Genomic DNA, 15311 nt, shown 5'->3' on the forward strand with positions numbered 1-15311 from the left:
GATTTTTTTTTTTTTTTAATTTATTTGGAGGGTCTTTTGGGGTATTTAAGGGATTAATTCATACTTACACGGAAATCTGGGTTACATCGCCAGCGCAGGTACGGAACTCGTTCGTATACCGGGGAATACCTGTAATTAAAAGAAAATTAAAAATAGTAATAAAAAAAAAAAAAAAACAATAAACATACAATTTAACATGCCATGGGCAATGACCAGAACTATCACATATATACTGTATACAGTATATATATATGTATAAGATGTGTATTATACATATAGTAATAGATAGTATTATATACTGTAAATAATATTAAAAATAAAATGATTAAGTATTAGGAAATATGAATATAATTCTAGCATGATAATAATTATTCATAATAATAACAATATAAAAAATAACAAAATGTATTAAAATTTAAAAATTACTAATTTTTTTTTTTTTTTTAATGTGTAGCCTACGTATATTTTGCTATGGGAATTTTTTTTGTCGTATTTTCAATGTTCAAAATATCTTACGGCCTAACATGGCTCTATCGAATCATCAAGCCAGATTCTGAATTTGACACATGACGGAGAAGAACTTTAACAGCTCCGGCAAATATGAATGATTTTGATGAGTAAATAAGTTGCAAGAATCTTGAAAAACAGTTATATTTCAAGTGGTACTCAAAGACCTTTGTTCTTCTGTATACCATCACATCCTGTTTAAGCAGACTAACCATCTAGGTGATTAATGCAGCCGTGTTCTGCAAACTGAGGGAGGGAGGTGAGCGCAAGGAAGCGGGATAAAGATGCTGAAATAGACAAGCCAATAGAAGCTGGAGGCTAAGAAGGGAGGAGTAAAGAACGCAATAAGCCAAACTGAGTTGGACTCGAAATAACAGAGACACCCAGTCCTAGATACATAGCTTGAAAATGACCTCAGGGTTTCTAAGTAGATCTTTTTGACTTCCATTTGTGTTTACCTTTACCAGTTGCCCTGGACCTCCTGAGGAAGACTCAGGGCCGGCGCAAGGTCACCAGAAAAAGGAGGCGCGCGGCGGCCAGGTCCAGCAGGAAGCTCAAGCAGCGTCTCAGCGTCGCGATGAGGACTGCACGCAGGGCAAGCAACGTGGAGGTGCCCTCCTTCCTCCGGCAGCTGGTCAAAGAAACAGAGAAGATGGTGACTTTCTTTTTCAAAGGAGGATCAAGAGAAAAGGGAACAGAGGAGCAGGACAACTGTTATGATGATGATGACGACATGCCTAGCCCGTACCTGGAGAGGCCCATTTTGGAGAAACACGTAGCCGAGGGAGAGTCTCAGTCGGGGGTTACCTATGCAGTGGCGAGCATGCAGGGCTGGAGGGCTCAGATGGAGGATGCCCACACGTGCATGCCTCATATGAGAGGAGAGCTGAGCGAATGGGCCTACTTTGCCGTGTTTGATGGACATGCAGGGAGCACCGTGGCCCAGTACTGCTCTAGGAACTTACTGGACCACATGCTTGCCACAGGTACTGAAAAATATAATCAAAGTCATATTACAATCATAATAAATGTCATTTGTAGGGCACTTTTCCAGATGCTGTATAGTTAAAACAAATAAAACAAACAAACAACATCAGCAGAATAAAGCAATACATAAAAAATGAATTTTAGCAGGTTTGTAGCAGTTTCTTCAATGTAGGAAGGCGTGAACAGATGAGGATGGATTTAAAGAGTGAGTTCCATAAGATGGGGCAAGCAGAAGGCTCTGTGCCCACAAATTTGGTGTGTTATTTGTGGGGGCAGTGCAAGGGTGTTTCCTTTAGATGAGCAGAGGTGATGGGAGGTGATGTGGGGACTAGACATGTGCTGATTACCGGTTTCAAGGTATACCGTGGTATGAAAACATCACGGTTTTAAAACCGCAAAAATTTTCCGTCATACCATCCCTAAGGTATTTGCTGTTTTTCGTGTCCCAAAAATGCATGGAGAAATTCCTCGCTTGCAGCTGCAAAGCTCAACCCTCCACCACCGGTTGTTCCTTAGTGTCAGTGAGTCAGCTGTGCTACACCATGGCTGGAGGAGGCAAAACTCCTCAACTTTTTCTCCAATCGAATACTTCCTATGTGTGTACTTCCTATGTTAATGTATCCTATGTAGTGGTAGGAACCTCTGGGAACCTCTCAATGCGATACAAGGCTCAAAATAACGATTACTTTTTACAATACAGCGATACAATGGCGATACAACAATTATCCATACATAAATCAGGAAATCAATCTACATATTCTACGACACAATTATGAATGTTTGTTTCCGAGTGCCATCGACATCGCTAGAGTTCCAATTAGTTTTGCCTGGGAAGGGCGAAAAAAAACAAATATTCTAGGGCTGCAGCTATCGATTATTTTAGTCGTCAATTAATCGATGAACTAGTTAGTTCGAATAATCGAGTAATCGGATAAGAGCCATGAAAAATTAAAATACCTAAGGTGAGCCTCAAACGGTATAGAAAAATGAATAAATAAGGATCTATGTACAACAAAAGAACAATTGGCTAACTTACATAGCATAACACCGCAAGCTTAAATGCTATAAAACGCTTCTTTTTTTTTTCTTTTTCTTTTTAAACAATGCTCTTGACAAATGGTTCAGACACATATTCCTATTTAAACAATGGCTAAATATACATATAAACAAAATAAGATTGCATTAAAAAAAACATTAGCTCAAACAAAAACTTATGTTGGTCTTAACATGGAGCAGCTGGATTCAGCCATGTGAAATGAGATAGACTAGAGGGCAGTGTATCCACCCAAATCAATAAAACTAAATACAAACACTTTCAAAATTGACTATTAAAACACCACTTTAATTAAACGAATACTCGAAGCAGCAAAATTTAATTTGAATCTTTTTTTCTAATCGAATACTCGAGTTAATCGATTAATCGTTGCAGCACTAAAATATTAATTCCCCCCCTTCACAGCCAAAATGAATTATAACATCTAGCACCATCAATGGCAGGCAATGAGTTAACGAAGACACTATGCTAGTAGAAAATTTTGATTTAACAGCAAATTTTGCTAGCAACTCGTTAGTTCCTTCATAAGACACATCTTTTTAAAACGATATTGATTTTTTTGCGGGAGCAGATGGATAATCTATTAAGATACAAAGTATTGTGATATATCACCATATCAAGACGTTGTCACACTCCTTATCATGTGGGTCATGGGTAGTCAGTGCAGGTCACAAAGAACAAGGGTTATGTGCTCTCTATAGCAAGTTCAGGTGAGAAGGCACGCAGCTGAGTTTTTGATATATTATTTGTAGTTTACTGTGGAGTTTGGATGGAGAACCAGAGAGATTGATGTTGCCTTAGTGAAGTCAGAAAGTGATGAAGGCAAAAATTAGGGTTAATTTTTTGTCAGAAATGATTCCTAGGTTGCAACAGTGTGTTGAGAGAGACATGGTGCAGTTGTTGAAGGTGAGGGAAAAGTGACTGTCTATGATGAGAGCTGCACGGTCGATGATAATTATGTCAGATTTGTCATGGTTAAATTGAAGATTCCTTGCATCCAGGATTTAATTTCACTGAGACAGTTATGAAGTGTAAATTGGGCAGTGTCAGGATTTTTTTTTTTTTTTGAGATCTTGATGCTGTCTGCGTAGCAAACTAGCAATGAAATTGTAATCCATGTTTAGGGATGATTGATCAAGGGGGAGGACATAAAGAATGAAGAGGAGGGGGCCATGTACTGATCCTTGGGGGACACCAAGTGGTAAGGGAACAGCAGTTGTTGATGCTGATGAATTGTTGTCGGTCGATGAAATAGGACTGGAACCAGGAAAGTGCAGTTCTAGTGAAGTGTAATGAAGATCCAAGTCGGGAGAGCAGGATGGAGTGGTTGATTGTATCAAAAGCTGCGGTGAAGTCCAGGAGGATGAGGATAGTAAGTTGTCCATAGTCCGAAGATAGGAGAATATCATTAGTGAATTTAAGAAGGGGTGTTTCGGTACTATACTGTGAGCGAAACCACATTGGAAGAGTTCAAGCAGGTAAAAATGTTACAGGGCCATATTTAATATACAAAATATTAACTGCAACAATGTCAATTGCCTTTTCTTTGACACAGGAGGGGTAAAAGCAAGCGCAGACCCAGAGCAGGTGAAGGAGGGCATCCGCGAGGGATTCCTCGAAATTGACCGTCACATGCACAAACTGGCCCGCGAGGACAGCTGGGACCGCAGCGGCAGCACGGCAGCGGCCGTCATGATCTCCCCGCAACACATCTATTTTATAAACTGTGGGGATTCGCGCACTCTGCTCTGCCATGACGGCCAGCTGGTTTTCTACACGGAAGATCACAAGCCCTTCAATCCTAGAGAGAAAGAGCGTATTCAGAACGCCGGCGGCTCGGTCACGCTGCAACGCATCAATGGCTCGCTCGCCGTGTCCAGAGCACTTGGCGACTTCGACTTCAAGGAGGTGGACTGGAGGCCACAGACAGAGCAACTGGTGTCGCCAGAGCCCGAAGTGTACGAGGTTGAGCGGGCTGCCAGGGACGAGTTCATTGTACTGGCGTGTGATGGCGTTTGGGACGCCATCGGCAACGAGGAACTCTGCGCGTTTGTGCGCAGCCGCCTGCAGGTGTGCAATGACTTGCGAGAGATTTGCGCACAAGTCATCGACCTCTGTCTCTACAAGGTGAGAAGAAAGCAAATGTGCCAAAGGTGTCCTATCGTGGAATTCCTATTTTGTCCAGCTCTATAAACATAGGTTAAAATGAGTGCATGGCCTGGTTATAATTAGTAGGGGTGCACGATATCCATTTTTTGAAACCAATACAGATATCGATAACTTCCTGCTCCTCAAGGCCGATACCGATACGATAACCGATAATATATATATAATTTTTCAATGTATATTCACCTGAGTTTTTGAACACCTGTAGGTCAAAAATACTAGTGGTTGATTCAGCATAGATTTGCCTTTGACCGAACCATAATTTTCATGATGACATGAACATTATTATAATGAAAAAAACAAAGACAGAACAAAGCTTTGCATACTGGAAAAACAGGAGTGGAAACAAACGCACACATCCCAATCCGACACCGTGCCAAAAATATTATTAACAGGGCCAATAATATATTATGTTATCGGACTTATTGGGATGACGTCATAATTCCTATTATCGGACCGATAATTATCGTGCACCTCTAATAATTAGTATTTTTGAATTTATGTTATTTGTAATTTGATATGAATTTCGCAAGTCAAATCACTCTGCAAACGAGCACATTTAGATTCAGCACCTAATTATTAGAGTATATTTCCAGTTTGCTCTTGCATAACGCCCACTTATGTCAAGATAGCTACCTGACTGACAACACCAATTACTGCTTCATTCATGTCAAACTCAGATGAGTTTTTACATTTATTTGGGGAGAAATCCCTACGCATTTCAAACCCAGGATTTGACTGAGTTTGTAAATGGTACACAATGTATGCATTTCCTGGTTCTCTGACAGCGGGCTTTCATAAGTTTTCATATTATAAACACTTGGCCATTGCGAGCCTAATGTTCTTATTTTAATATTTAATTTCAGTCAGCTAAATACAGTATGAATGGGACTTCAGCTATAGGTAACAATATTGGTAGAAAAAGATTTGAAAGTATTTTTTGGCATTTTTTTGTTTTTTTTTACAAGCCCCAAAAAACTGCTTCAAACAAGAGTGTAGACTTTAGTTCAAACTCGCCAACACTTTGGAGACAAACAACAACCTTAAATTAATAACTCTAGGATTAGTTGCACTGTTATTTGGCAAAGTCACAACAAGTGATTTTATGAATGGAAAGCTTCGCATTGAAGAGAGTCGTGTGTGGACATGACAGCGAGGCATTACACTGACGTCTAATTGTAAGTAGATTAGTCCTACCTCCGTGTTGAGCGCATCAACTCGACACTATAAATAGGCGTGTGCAGTATTAAGGAATGTTGGGAGCTTTGACGACACATAGCGAGGATTAGCACTAAATGTGAGGCAGTAGCATTGCTCAATATAGTGGCATTATCTAACTCTTCCTTGGCATTCTATTTATTTCACCTGAAAAGCTTAGGGTGACAGCACTCCTGAGCCTTGCTGCTCCTCGGCTGTGCGATGACATCATCGAGGATGTTGATGATGACATCGGGCGCGAATAAGACAATTACCGTATTTTTCTGACTATAAATTGCAGTTTTCATAGTTTGGCTGGGGGTGCGACTTATACTCAGGAGCGACTTATGTGTGAAAACATTAACACATTATGATATCATTTCACATGTTATTTTGGTGTTTTTGGAGTGACACTGATGGTTTGGTAAACTTGTTAGCATGTTCTTTATGCTATAGTTATCTGAATAACTTAATAGCTATGGCCACGTTTGCATTCTGCCTCTGGCAATGTGTGTTCAATTGTATTATTGACTTTTTTATACTGAAATGCATGCTTTTAGTTTGTGGCGCTTTCATGCCCACGTGAGGGCGCACTCGCACTTGTTTACGTGAAGAAGACCGCTCACACGCCAGAAGAAGACGGACAGCTACACAGCTTGAGTGAGTGGGCGAGTTAGCGAGAGAGAAACACGGCTGCGAACCTACATTCATTGTTTATGCTTGTAAAATATCTCTACAGAGGCAACACCTGTGTGTATCATCTTTTCTGTTGTTGTTGTGTGTTTTCCACCCGCGATCGGACACTTAAAGCCAGTTGTGTGGTTGTTTGAACGATGTGCTAATGCTAGCGAAGGCCTACTAACCGTTTGTGTCCTTGCTGTAACAGCACCTAATTATCATTTATTTACGTTGAGGCGAACCCGTTTGGTATCGAGGACGAAATTGTTTCCACAGATTATACGGACGTCAAGCATCGTCATTTGGGAGTTTAGCTCGCTGTATAGCCAGGACCGAGCCGTAGCGTCCTGGTGAGGACAGTATATTCGCATTTCGTTGTTCATGCACTGTACACTTATTCAGCATGTTGTTCTCTATTGTATTTTTATATTAAAATACCTTTCAAGATGACAGATCTGTTCTATGCGTTGGATTTTATCAAGTAAATGTCCCCCAAAATGCGACTTATACGCCGGTGCGACTTATATATGGTTTTTTTCTCTTTGTTGGTCATTTTATGGCTGGCGCAACTTATACTCAGGTGCGACTTGTAGTCCGAAAAATACGGTATTTGAGTGCTCTAGAAAAAGGACAAATTCGATGTGTGATCATGAGACATTTCCTTTTTAACATTGTTAAAATTCAGTCTTACAGTCTTTTGTCTTCTGTTATATTGTATGAAATATTTTCCCCTTTTATGAAGTTTTTACATTTCTGTATCACTTCAGTCAAGCATATCGATGTTTTGCCCCTGCAGGGCAGCTTGGACAACATCAGCATCATCATTGTGTGCCTCCCTGGCGCCCCCCAGGTGTCACAAGAGGCTCTGCAGCAGGAGGAAGCACTGGACCGACATATTGACATGAAAGTAGAAGGTGCTTTCCTCAGACTCAAAAAATAAATATCATAAATTAAAAAATGTATACATTTATTCCTTAATCTATTCTCATTTACAGAAATCATTCAGATGACGCGGTCCAAATATGAAGATCCTGACCTTTTGCATGTGATTAAGTTCCTCGCTGATGAGGGGATACCAGGGCTTCCACCAGGTGGCGGTATAACCAGCAAGTAAGCGCTGAAACACATTACAATGAGTTTGGTTAATGCAGTATGTGGTTGCAACCTAAGTACACAATTTCATTTTGTCACCATTCAGGCGAGACTGTATCATCTCTTCATATCAGAAACACATCGCAGCTCCCCGGACTCACGAACCAATGGTGGGCAGTAAAAGATGCAGGAATATATATACTGAGGAGCAGAAGTATTTGCATCCCTTGTGATTTTGCAAGTTCACCCACTTAGAAAATAGGTAGAGGTCTGAAATTTCAATCATAGATGCATTTCCACTTAAAGAGACATAATCTTAAAAACTATTAAAACTCCGGAAATCACATTGTATGATTTTTCAATAATTTATTTGTAATTTACGGAGGTTCATACGTACAGTATTTGTACCCCTGAGAAAATCAGTGCTAATATTTAGTGCAGAAGCTTTTGTTTGCAATTACAGAGGTCAGACGCTTTCGGAAGTTCTTAACCAGGTTTTCACATATGCATACCTGTCAACCCGAGGCTGTTGGCAACAAATAGTGATGTATGCCCTTACAAATTGGTGACTAGTCTTACAACGTTGTATATAGCGTGCAATATCAAACAAAAATAAAACTCAGTTTTTAAAATAATAGGTAATATTGTGACATATTACCTGATGCAATCAAAGAACAATATCTTCAGCTACATCATGATTAGTAACATTTACCAGTGACTTTTGTTATAATTGTATGTAGCACTTTTGGCAACTTCTATCATGTCTTGATGGCTGCACTTCATGGCACTTCAGCTCGCAATTCAGTGTGACTTGAAAGCAGGGGTGAAAGTGGGCCAGAACGGTCAGGAACGCAGTTCCAGTATAAGATTTAGGGCCAGAACGCAGTTCCGGTATAAGATTCAGGGCCGGAATGCTGTTCCAGTACACGGTGCTTTGATTCTGAAAATATGACAACAACCGTCAAAACGCTATGTAAAAATTATTTTTAAAATGTAATCCGTTTCTACCAATATTTATTATTGATTTTAATTCACGGACGGCATGGAGGTTTCACCAGCTGCTGCAGTTATCCGAGTCTGACGATGATGAGTCACGTCAATGTGCTAATGCAAAGCAAAACGCCTGGCCTCATTTATCCGTTCAATTGGCTGACATACTGACATGTGATCAGCAGAGATGTTTAGCTCTGATTGGTTCAAATGTGTGTGTTTTCTGGAACAGCAAAAAAAAAAAAAAAAAAAAAGCTTGTTGAATTTATGCAACAAAAAAAAAGGGCAATCCAACATCAAATCGTTAAGAGCAACGAAACAGTTGAGGAGACTTATTTATCATATTTACTGTATTTTTATTTGCTATGATGGGGAGGTTCAAAACATCTTAGCTGTCAATGTGCACTTTGGACTTAAATTTGTTCATTTATGTTAGGCTAATTATTCATTTCCTTATGATTTAAAAGTCAAAGTTTGCGCGATCTTCAAAATATATTCCATTTCACTCTGCATAATATAGTCATTTGTATTTATTTTTCTGAATGTATGTTACTTATATCTTTATTATTTTAAAAAAATTAAATGTTTACATTAACTTCAATTTTAATAAATATCCTATGTTCTTAAGGAGTTAAAATTGAGATTTGGCATTTAGTATGTGAGGAAATGAGGGAAAATAAACATTAGGAGATGGAGGTTGGGGTTATTGCTGTTTTTGTTAACTTTTATTTTGCAAATTATTGAAAAAAATACAATTTTGAAAGAAAAATAAATAAATGAAATTTCTGGCGTCAGGAGTTCCAGCAAGAAATTCTAGCCACTTTCACCCCTGCTTGAAAGTAGTTTGTTAGTGTGTCCAATTATGAATTAAAAAGGTCAGTTGATAAAATTAACTTACCAATGCGATCTTTGAGTCAGGGAACATTTCTTTTGCTAATTCTGAGAAGTGATCAGCAATAGCTGCAGGCAAATTGTGTTCGGCAACAAATTGGCAGAATAAAATATCCGCTTTCGTCATTTTTCATTTTGCAGACTTCATCTTTATGAACAGTGTTGTTAATCTTACTTTTTAAAAGTAATTACAGTTACAAATTACTTCTCCCAAAAAGTAATTGAGTTAGTCACTCAGTTACCTGAATGTAAGAGTAATTAGTTACTTGGCAAAGTAACTGGTGTTACCTTTCATGTTTTTTCATTTTTTCAAAACAAAACAAAAACAAACAAAAAAAAACAGTAACCTTTGCTATGTTTGGAAGTCATTTAATGTTGTGAATCAACTGTTAAAATGGATAAAATTGCTCCCGCTTTTGCATTAGTTCTCTTCTGTCTACTTTCGACATGTGAAAGTTTTAAAAGTGTTTCATCGTTTAAAGATAGATTCAAGTCAAGATTTTGCCGATTTAGGAGTATTTTAGATGAAAGGTTACTTAGGTTCGCTAGGAAGGTTCACTACAACAGAGCCTTTCTGAGAAGTCTACTGCTTTAAGATGGCAACTGTTTACTCACGCCGCCGAGTCTGTCATTTCGCATGTAGTTCTATATGCATGTAATATCTAGGCGTAGATTGTAGGCTGTCGGCTACAGTCAGGAAATACTGGAGCCATCGAGCCTAGCATCGCGTTTGCTACAGCGTCACAACAAACACTCTTCTCTCTCCGTGTCTCGGACTTTTTTTCGTCATTCAACCAACGTAGTAACGTATAGTAACGCACACTGTCGCGTTGCCGAAACGGTGACAAAATCCGAACGGAGGAAAAAAACAGTGCACGAAAAACGTACAGATTTTGAACGCATGGCGTACACATTTAAAAACCAGTGCTCACTTGTACAAATTACGCCGAAACCGTACAATTTGACAGGTATGCGTATGGAAACGGGGATTTTGGCCCATTTTTCCACAAAAATCTAGTAGTCTACTAATCTCTGAGGTTTCAAGGCTGTCGTTGAGAAACACAAAGTTTCAGCGCCATCCAAAGATTTTCTATTGCATTGAGGTCTAGAGATTGGCTAGGCCACTCCAGAACCTTGATATGCTTTATACGCAGCCACTCCTTGGTCAGCTTGGCTGTGTGCTTCGGATCATTGTCATGTTGGAAGATCCAGCCACGACTCATCTTCAAGTCTCTGACTGAGGGAAGGAGGTTGTTGCTCAAAATCTGATGATACATTTCACCATTCATCCTCTGCTTTATACAGTACATTCGTCATGTCCCCTTTGCCGAAAAGCAGCTCCAAAGCATGACGTTTCCACCCCCATACTTCACAGTGGGGATGGTGTTCTTGGGTTAGTACTCATCCTTCTTTTTCCTCCACACACGGCAAGTTTGCACCAAAAAGTTCTACTTTGGTCTCATCTGACCACATGACTTTTTCCCATGACCCCTCTGCATCATACAGATGATCTCTGCCAAACGGGCCTTCACATGTACTGACTTCAACGTGGAACCTTCTGAGCAATGCATGATTTCAAACCATTGCACCGTGGTGTTCTACTGAAACTAACCATTGAAGCTGTGCATCCGGCTCTCTTCAGATCATTGACCAGCTCCTGCCATGTAGTTCTAGGCTGAGCCCTCACTTTTCACATCATGAGTGATGCCCCACGAGGAGAGATTTTACATGGAGCCCCAGTCCGAGGTAGATTATCAGTCATTTTTCCATTTTCAAACAATTGCTGCAACAGTTGATCTATTCTCACCAAGCTGCTTTCCACTTGTCCCATAGCCTTTTCCAGCTTTGTGGATCTTAACAATTTTTCTCTGGTGTCTTTCGAAAGCTGCTTGGTCTTGCCCATGATAGCAGCTGGATTATGACTGACTGTGGTGTGCACAGCTGACAATATTGAGCTCAAATGGGAGGTAGGTGGATGGTTACTCATGGGATAAACATGGACTTTTTTTTAAGGTAGACTGACAACTCTTTGAGTGTCATAATTATTGCTGATTCTCAGGGGTGAGAATACTCATGAACCCCAGTAAATTAAAAATAAATTATTTTATGAAATCATATAATGTGATTTCTGGATTTTTTTTTTTTTTTTTTTAGATGAACCCTCCCCTAACCCTCTCTGAGTAGAAATGCATCTATGATTGAAATTTCAGACCTCTACCTATTTTCTAAGTGGGTGAACTTGCAAAATGACAAGGGGTGCAACTACTTCTACTCCTCACTGAATAGTCCCAGGATTTCAAAAAAGAGTTTTATGTTGTTGTTTTTTTGTCCTTTCAGGAAATCGGTGGATCAGAAGAAGATTCCAACTAAAAGCGTCAACACAGAAACTTTTTCATTGACTTTTATGCAAGATATTTTTGGGGGGGAAATGCAAAATCGACATGACACTGACCAACAAGTACTATATGCTGGGAAGCTCGTGTAGGCTGCTAATTATATCATTCTGCCTTTACAAATACCGTATTGGCCCGAATATAAGACGGCCCTGATTATAAGACGACCCCCTCTTTTTTCAAGACTTAAGTTTGAAAAAAGACTTTTTGAACACCAAATTAATTTTTATACAGAAAATAATTACAGTACATCTGAAACAAATGATTATAACAATATATTTGAGAGAAAAAGCATGTTATTTTGCCTCATGCAAATCTTAATATCTGAACATTTAAATATGTCAACTAAAGTGCAATCACATTCGTAAATGAATGGCTTTTGAAATGTAAATAAACCAATCTATAGACCCTACTCACCTACGTCACAAAATGGGCGTGTCGCTGTTTCCGGCCGCCATATTGTACCTCTTTTTTAGACCTATTCTCATTGTTTTCAATTAGTCGAGCAAGTTATAGAGCAATTCATGGAAGCCCCGGTGTTATCTGACGCTGTAAACTCATTGGATCCGTTGCATAAAAGGCGTTGCGTGGAAAAGCTTCAGTTTATCCATTCGCCAGATCCGTATTTGATGCCTAAATCGATGTTTTTCGACCCGCTGGCTTCGCCTGACATCTGATATCCTGATATTTACAACTATCTTGTCCACACAAAATCAGCCTATTCTCACGAAAGTTTGAAAAACTTTAAGAGCTTGGAGGCTTATAAATGCTACGTTGCTGGTTGGGTGAAACAGGTCCTCGTACACGAAAATTCGGCAGGAATCTTGTGCTTGGAAGGTGAGTTGCGGAATTTTCAATTCAAAATCTTTTGTTCTTGCTAACATCCACTGTCAATTCTAATGTATTTCACATCATTTGTCAATGGAGCTAGGGCTTTTAATGTTTATATGGTTTAGCGATAGCACTCTCACTATATACATATATAATACGTAATAAATATGAGGTGCGATAGCACTACTCCAAATTGTCCCTAGTTGAATGTATTTTTTGGCTTTTGACCTCAATAGTGAAATTGTAAATTAATTGTATGACAACTGTCTGATTATCCTCTTATAATTATATATTTTCAGGTAGTTCATTCACAACGTCTGAGTGTATGTTGTCGGCGATTAGCCTAGCAATGATCTTAATTGTGGTTGTCAGCCCAAAACCCTCTAAATATATATTAAATGCATCTTACCAGATATAAAATGACTACTACATAATCTGTGGTAGTCGTTTGGAGCCCAGTTTTCTCGTCGAATTGCAGCAGTCAATCTCGGTCTCCTCTTCGGCTCTCTCGGAATACGGTAAAAATTCAAGTCTCTCCGTCTATCTTCTCTGTTTTTGCAACCGACCGCCACACACGACTTCACCATTTTGATTATTAATGTTAACGAGCAGAAAAACACGCCATAATAGGAGGAATTTACGAAGCGCTAATGCATTAACATGACTAGTATCCGGACAACATGGCGCGGGGGCGTGGCTGTGTCGTCACATGAGTAGGGTCTATTGTGATAAAACAACAAAATTGCAATAACTGCATTAACCATCAAAGTAAAGTCTAACTGTTAACTGTAGTCTTGAAACAAATCTGAATAAGGAAAAACATTGCAATAAAATAATGCAAACTGGTTAACCTTGAGAGTAGCTGAGATCTGTCATGACTAGTGCTGCAACGATTAATCGATAAACTCGAGTATTCGATTAGAAAAAAAAGATTCTAATTAAATTTTGCTGCTTTGAGTATTCGTTTAATTATTGTGGCGTTGTTATGGTTTATTTTGAAAGTGTTTGCAAACAGTTTTATTGATTTGAGTGGTTACACTGCCCTCTAGTCTGCCTCATTTCACATGACTGAATCCAGCTGCTCCATGTTAAGACCAACATAAGCTTTTGTTTGCGCTAATGTTTTTTTAATGCAGTCGTAATTTAGTTTATGGGTATATTTAGCCGTTTTTTTGTGGGAATATGTGTCTGAACCATTTGTTAAGAGCATTGTTAAAAAAAACAAAAAAACTTAACATTTTATAGCATTTAAGCTAGCGGACTTTTGATATGTAAGTTAGCCAATTGTTCTTTTGTTGTACATAGATCCTTATTTAATAGTTTTTTTATACCGTCCGTTTGAGGCTCAGCTCAGGTATTTTAATTTTTCATGTTACTTATCCGATTACTCGATTATTCGACAAACTAGTTCATCGAATAATCGACTACTGAAATAATCGATAGCTGCAGCCCTAGATATGACAGAACATCACTTCAATGATATCTGGCGCCATCTTGCGTCGTGAATGGGTATAACGTCTAGACCGCGAATATAAGACGACCCCCACTTTTTCAGTCTTATTTCAATGCAAAAAACACCGTCTTATATTCGGGCCAATACGGTATATTTACATTGACCATGACAGGTATTTGTTTAATGATTTGTTTGATAAAATGGTTGATAGAGAAACTGCTCTTTGTATAATGTAGTCAACTTCTATTTTATGGAAGAAAGCTACCAGTAAATTAAGGTTCTTGAAGCATTTTAACTCATTGGCTGCAATTGTCGGCAATAGATGTTCAATCTATTTCAAATGGATTTTATGTCTAAGACTGTCAATTGCAAGTTAAATATTACAAATATAAATGGATTTCCTTGTATATTTTAGGGAATCTGAATATGAATTTGCGTAATTAAATTATGTGTGAATATTTCAATGCAAATACTATAGGTAAATGTAAAATACTTTAACAACAAATAAACTTTACAAGTTTCTGATTGTCTTGTATTGCATTTCCTGACTTAAATAAAATCCGCTTGAGTTGAGTTCCCACCCAGTTAATAGTTGTCTGTCTCCATGTCCTGTGACTGACTGGTGACCAGTTCAATTAGTCTATAATTTGTGTTTCCATCTCATGTCAGCTGGGATAGGTCCCAAAACTTAATTTTGGATACACCTCTTATAGTAGATGCATGCCAAACGATGTGGCCCATCAGTGTATTAAGGCTCTATCAGTGATGGAGTGATAGAGCAAGAGTGATAGTTCACTGTACACAAGCACAAGAAACAATATGCTCTCCGCACGCGGCGTATCGTGGTCTTGTGATGACATACGGCAGAGACAATACTCTCAAGAAGTTAACACAACGGTGCCAAGGTTCAAAAGGTGACAAGAAAGGCACAACAGGGTAAGAGAATACATGGGAGAACTCCGGGAAGGAGAGAAATACCGGGAATTCGCACAAATGTTTAATAAAGTGAATGACAGGAATGTTTAAGTTGTTTTAATTAGGGATTATGAATTTCAGTATATGTAAAACTGCT

General features: G+C 38.8%; 1 protein-coding gene across 1 annotated transcript; it reads left to right on the forward strand.

The window, feature by feature from the left end:
* The first annotated feature begins 878 nt into the window (after positions 1-878).
* On the forward strand, positions 879-14608 carry ppm1na (protein phosphatase, Mg2+/Mn2+ dependent, 1Na (putative)). Its single transcript, XM_057838706.1, has 6 exons — positions 879-1493; positions 4104-4675; positions 7386-7503; positions 7585-7699; positions 7788-7851; positions 11900-14608. The coding sequence occupies exons 1-6, from the start codon at positions 1085-1087 to the stop codon at positions 11930-11932; spliced, it is 1311 nt and encodes a 436-aa protein (XP_057694689.1). The 5' UTR covers positions 879-1084; the 3' UTR covers positions 11933-14608.
* Positions 14609-15311: the final 703 nt, after the last annotated feature.

The sequence above is a fragment of the Corythoichthys intestinalis genome, chromosome 6 (genome assembly GCF_030265065.1).
Source record: "Corythoichthys intestinalis isolate RoL2023-P3 chromosome 6, ASM3026506v1, whole genome shotgun sequence".
In the NCBI taxonomy this organism is placed as follows: Eukaryota; Metazoa; Chordata; class Actinopteri; order Syngnathiformes; family Syngnathidae; genus Corythoichthys; species Corythoichthys intestinalis.